Source organism: Chrysochloris asiatica, unplaced genomic scaffold, assembly GCF_000296735.1.
Source record: "Chrysochloris asiatica unplaced genomic scaffold, ChrAsi1.0 scaffold00003, whole genome shotgun sequence".
Taxonomy (NCBI): Eukaryota; Metazoa; Chordata; class Mammalia; order Afrosoricida; family Chrysochloridae; genus Chrysochloris; species Chrysochloris asiatica.
Window position 1 is genome coordinate 26,304,840 of NW_006408521.1, and position 5,966 is coordinate 26,310,805.

Sequence of the window (5,966 nt, forward strand, 5' to 3'; positions counted from 1 at the left end):
GGAGAGGGGCTGTGTGCTGATGACCGGGGGGCAGGCTTGCAGGGTATACTTTTTGGTTGGTGGATAATGCATGGAGGGGATTGTAACCATGGCAAAGAAACGATATACAATAGGATGAAGGTAAAGCTAATATTCTCCCATGTAAACTATCACATAATTCACAATAAAACATTAAAAAAAAAAAAAACTACACTGAACAAAAATATTGTGTGCAAAGATCAATTAGCAGTCTTTTAGATTATAGCCCAGCATGCTAAGTATACCTTAGTCTGTTTTCTAAAATAGGGATGAATTGAATACAATACGACTACATCTCCGAGTAAAAAGTCAGTAGGGTGTTAACTGTTAGGGAGTATATCAGATAGCTATTATGTTTTATAATACGTGATCAAAAATAAGTCGTCTTGGTACAATTAGTATGCCATCAATATTTCATCAGCTCCTTTCACTGCATCAGAGTAAAACCAAGAATGCTTTTCAGAACGCAGTTTGAAATACATACCAAGTATGAGAAAATTACAGGGAGAACCACTACCGGACACCAGTAAGCATATCGGTGATGCTCAGTAAACATGAATGAATGAGTCCATCAATCATGAATGAGAACTCAATAACCTCTGTTCTCCATTTATTACAAAACATTTAGACCTCCTAAATGGTTCATCTGTACTAGCCGAGGCGGGTCTATCAGTAACAATGACCATGATAACAGCTTACTTTATACAGCACTATGTGATGTGTTCTGCTCCCGTAAAGAGTTACAGCCTTGGAAACCCTATACACGGTCGCTATGAGTTGGAACCGACTCCGCGGCACACAGCCATGTAAGCTCTGATAGCGTAGTGGTTACGAATCGGGCTGCGAACCGCAAGGTCAGAAGTTTGAAACTACCAGCTGTTCCGCGGGAGAAAGATGAGGCTTTCTGCTCCCATAAAGATTTACAGGCTTGGAAACCCTGTACAGGGTCACTATGAGTCGGAATCGACTCCACGGCACATAACAACAACAACAACATGTGCTAGGTAATGTCTAAGTGCTTTTTTGTATGAACTCATTTAATCCTAGTAATAATCCTATGGTGTAGATGCAATCATCAACCCCATGTTACGGATGAGGAAACCAAAGCCCAGAAAAGTTAAGTCATTGCCCAAGGATCCATAATGACTAAGTGTCAGTACTGGAATCTCAATCCAGAGTTCACACTTGTTGCCATGAGGTCAACGCTGCCCTTCTCTCTGCCAGGCCCATACTCACCAGGCCCAGGAGGGGCTTTCGAACAGACTGACGGTCCATGGTTTTCCTCTCGAAAGCTCTCTTGGTAGCGGGGAGAGTCTCTGGGAAGAAGGTAAACACCTGGAGATGCTGCAGAACTCTGCTGTACTCTTCATGGAAGATGGCCACAAGGTTTCCCTCTCTGCCGGCAAGTTTAAGTAACTAGAGTGCACAGGAAAAGGAGACATGGAGGAAAGGAGAAAACGGAGATGAAAGAGTCTGGGACTGTAAAGTCTCATCAAAACCAAGTGGAAGCAAAGGTCAGCAGCAATTCACCCCGCCCAAGTGACCAACACTGAGGCCCAAGTTGGAGGCTCATCAAGAAACAACACTCTCTGTGGTTCGGCCAACAATGAAGCTGGCCAGTTCTTCTGAGAATGTTCAAGACGGAAAGAAAGGCATTTTAAAAGCCACATGTTTCATGGCACCACCCAGGGATCAAGAATTCCAATTCATGATGAATCTCACCAACACCAGATGGAATCTATCTAGTGTGTGCAGGTCCCTGGGTGGCACAAAAGGCTAAGCATCAACTGTTAGCTGAGAGGTGGGTGGTTTGCATTCACCCTGAGGCGCCTCAAAAGAAAGTCTGGTGATCCACTTCCAGAACTTCACCACTGAAAACTCCACGGAACGGAGTTCTACTCTGCCACACATGGTTGTCATGAGTTGGAATCGACTCAGTAGTAACTGATTAGTTTGAATAATTCCTCTAACTGCTTACTGTCCCCTAAAATGCCAAGAGAACTTCCGAGGTTGCTTTTCCTCAGGAGGAGGAAGGTACTTACAGAAAGCAGAGGCTGTAACTGCTCCAGAGCTTGGTGTACAAAGTCACTGTGGGCCTCCGCATAGCCGTGGACGCAGTTGGTGAAGAGGCCCTGGGCGTAATGGTGGAACTTGGGCAGCTCGTCCAGCAGCTGGGCATTCAGGGCCTCGTAGTTGTTTCGGGCTGACTGCAACTCCTCCAGAGTCTTCTTGTCCTTCAGCTTCTCTGCCCGTTCGGTGCAGTTATACAAGTCTAGGCGCTTGTCGAAGCGTTTCTGCACCAGCTTGTGGGGTCCTGTAAACATGCTCAGTAACTGATTTAAGGGAGAGATGACAAGCCGCTCCATCCGCTCTTTCTGTAGAGAAGGGAAAGGCAAGTTTAAGTAAGCTAGGGATTCTATCAGCATCCCATATTTGCTAGTCATGTGGCGCTGTGGCTGAATACACTGGACAGCAAAGTTGGTTTGAACTGTAAGTCGGTGGTTCAAGTTCACCAGCTGCCCATTGGAAACCCTATACAGGGTTGCTATGGGTCGGAACCAATTCGACGGCACTTAACAACAACAACAAAATGCTCTTCAGGTTGACCGCACTATGTCCTGTACCATCGCTGTGTGCCCCAGTGTACAAGGTCAACTCACATAAATCTACAACAGTGCTATAACCAAGATGAAAGACTGTACTCACACAATCCATAAAACTTCTTAATCTACAGTTCTTCAAGGATTTTAACATACAGTTTGCGAAATATACAAATTCCACCATAGTTCCTTGTTGTTATTAATTGTCGTTGAGTAGGTTCTGACCACAGCAGCCCTGTATAGGGTGTCTGAAGAGCGACTGGTGAGCTTGAACTGCCAACTTCGAGGTTCAAACTGATTTTTCAGACAAAGCCTTGGTGGACAACAAACTCTAAACTACACACGTTACAACGATGATTGAACTCCAGACCAGATGTGAGTGTGTTTCCTGTCATTATGTGCATATGTCTGTTGTTAACTTGTTAAGTACCGTGGAGTCATTGTGCCTCATAGTGACCCCATATATGGTTTCCGAAGCATGCAAATCTTTGAGGTGGCTCTGTGAAGACTGTTTTTGTTAAATGTCGGTGAGACAATTCTGACTTGCAGTGACCCTTTATAGGGTTTCCAAGCAGCAGTTCAGTGCTTATCCAACAGTGACACACCAGGGCTCCACTGTAAATACTATAGCCCAGAAAATTCTATGAGGCAGTTCTACTCTGTCACATGGGATGGCTACGCCTCAGAATCAATTTTGATGGCACCCAAGAATGACTCGCATATATGTATTTAGAATTTTCCAAGCAACTTGGGTTTTAGAGCTTTCTTTATAAATTTGTGTTTGTATTGTTTCTGTATCATCTAAAAGATCTCTTTGATAACCTTACTCTTGTTAGCTTTTAATATTCCTAAATTTTCCCTTTCAAATTATTAGTACAACAGTACACCTTTTCTTTTGATCAGTTAGCAACAGTGAGACCAGATTAAATGTCCTAATTTTCATTTGATCTCTGTAACTAAGTTGTCACCAGCATACACGTCCTTCCTGTCCCTTCGATTCATTGAATGTCATGGTCTTTATATAAAACCCTGATATGAGTATGGTTGTCCCTTGAACAACACGGGCTTGAACTGCATGGGTCTACTTATACATGGGTGTTTTTCAACAAATGTATTGAAATTTTTTTGGGGACATTTGTGACAAATTAAAAAACTTCACATGAACCACGTAGCCTAGAAATATAGGGAAAACAATTTAAGAAAAACGTAGGTATGTCATGAATGCATAAAAATAGATATGTCTATTTTATCATTTACTTAGAAACCCTATATAAGTTTGCTGAGTCAGAACTGACTAGACGGCATTTAAAAACAACAATAAAATAGGAATGCTGGTGATGCTGTAGGATAAGCACTGGACTGCCAACCACAAGGTCAACAGTTCAAACCCACCAGTAGTTTCAAGGGTGAAAAATAAGGCTTTCTGCTCCCGCAATGATGTACAGCCTTGGAAATCCTATACAGGGTCATTTTGAGTCAGAACTGATTCAACGCACTTAACAATAGCAACAATGATAAAATAGATACAAATTTATTACGAAAATTTAAAATTTACCGAAATGTACACACAAACACTTACAGAGCCAAGAAAAAGATAAACAAATTATGTATGAAATCATAACTGCATAAAATTAACTGCATAAGTACACACGGTACTGCTGTAATAATTTTGTGGAAGCCACCTCCCACTGCTATTGCAGTGAGCTCAAATGTTGCAAGTACCGGCTCAAAATGTCATGTGATACTGATCATCTCCCTGCATAGGTCATGTTTGCAGTAAACTGTGTACGGCAGTACAAAGTGATCTCTCACATCACATGGTTAGTGCAATGCCCTAAAGCTCGAGTAACAGCATGGCTGCCCTATGAAGTGCCGCTAGTGATGCTGGAAGTGCTTCCAAGAAGCAGAGAAGTCATGACATGACAAGAAAAAGTTGTATTACTGGATATGGATTGAAGTTCAAGTCAAGATAGATGTCTGCCATTTCAAGACAGATGAATTCACTTTAAGGACTACTGTTAAAAATTAAAAGGAAATTCACAAAGCTGTTGCTGCAGCTACATCAGCAGGTGCCAAAATTTTACACTTTTGTGACATGCCTTATCTTGTATTAAAATGCATTTTTTATGTAGGTGTTGTATAATACATATAATGCATGAAATATGTATTAATTGTTGCTTATGTTATGGTAAGGCTTCCAGTCAACAGTAAGCTATTAGTAATTAAGTTTTAGGGGAGTCAACAGTTACATGTGGATTTTTGACTTGCGGGGGTTGGAGGTCAGTGCTCATAACCCCCTCATTGTAGAAGGGTCAACTGTATCGCTAAGGACAGTGAGTATTCCTGTGAGGAGCACATCTGTGTGGACTTACCTTTTTCTTGAGCTGAATGGTATAGAAGGAACCGTACAGGTGCAGTGGTTAAGTACTTGTCTGCTAACCAAAAGGTTGGCAATTCAAACCCACCCGCCACTCCACGGGAGAAAGATGCTTCTCTAAAGATTATAGCTTTGGAATCCCTAAGGAAACTGTACTTCATACTATAGGGTCACTATGAATCAGAATCAACATGACAGCTATGGGTTTGGGGCTTGAATATTAAAGAGAACCCTGTGAGGAAGCTCAGATTATGAAGACTGGGTTGAAGAAAGTATTCCTTACAAAACTTGTGAAGAGCTGATCGCTGATGTAGCGGTGCGCCTTCTCAAACTGCTCCAGCTCTCTGTTTCCCTTCTCCATACACACATCCCACATACTTGTGGCGGCCACCACTTTTATACATGCCGATTCCTGGGGCCAGGTGGAAATAAACACAGGTGAGGTCAAATAGAACTTTCTAGCCTTTACCATTCACTCTGTAGCAATCAGAAACAAAAGGTTTCAAAACTTGAAACTCTCACTCATATAGTATTCTAGCTTTGCTATGAACGTATGTCAGACATTATGATTTATGGGGCACAGAGAAAAGTCTAAGACTTTTCCAGAATAACTGGTGAGGACTTACGTCATTTCTACAGCATTTCCTTATGCCCCTAGCTGGAAGTTTATTTCTTCTTTTTTGAAAAAGAATATATTTTCTTTTTTTTGTTGTTGAAAATACACCTAGGAGAACATATATGAATTTGACAACTTCTACATGTAAAATTCAGTGACACTGATTACACTACTTAAAGTATGTAACCATTCTTATCCTCCTTTTCCAAATTGTTCCTCCCACAATAACATAAAAATTTGTCTGTCTAATCTTTCAAGTGGCTTGTGTCAGTTTTATCTCACATTTATAGATAGTTCTTTAGAAGAGTACAATGCTCACCACATTCTTTACTAAGCTAAACTACTCAGGTAGTCT

General features: G+C 41.5%; 1 protein-coding gene across 1 annotated transcript in view; it reads right to left on the reverse strand.

Moving 5' to 3' along the window:
• DNMBP (dynamin binding protein) overlaps nt 1-5,966 on the reverse strand; it is a 112,119-nt gene that overhangs the window by 20,144 nt on the left and 86,009 nt on the right. Inside the window, exons 13-14 of the mRNA XM_006831463.1 lie at nt 2,061-2,393; nt 1,251-1,434 (exon numbers count right to left, since the gene is read on the reverse strand). Of these exons, the coding sequence (XP_006831526.1) occupies nt 1,251-1,434; nt 2,061-2,393 (517 nt within the window). The remainder of the gene's footprint in view (nt 1-1,250; nt 1,435-2,060; nt 2,394-5,966) is intronic.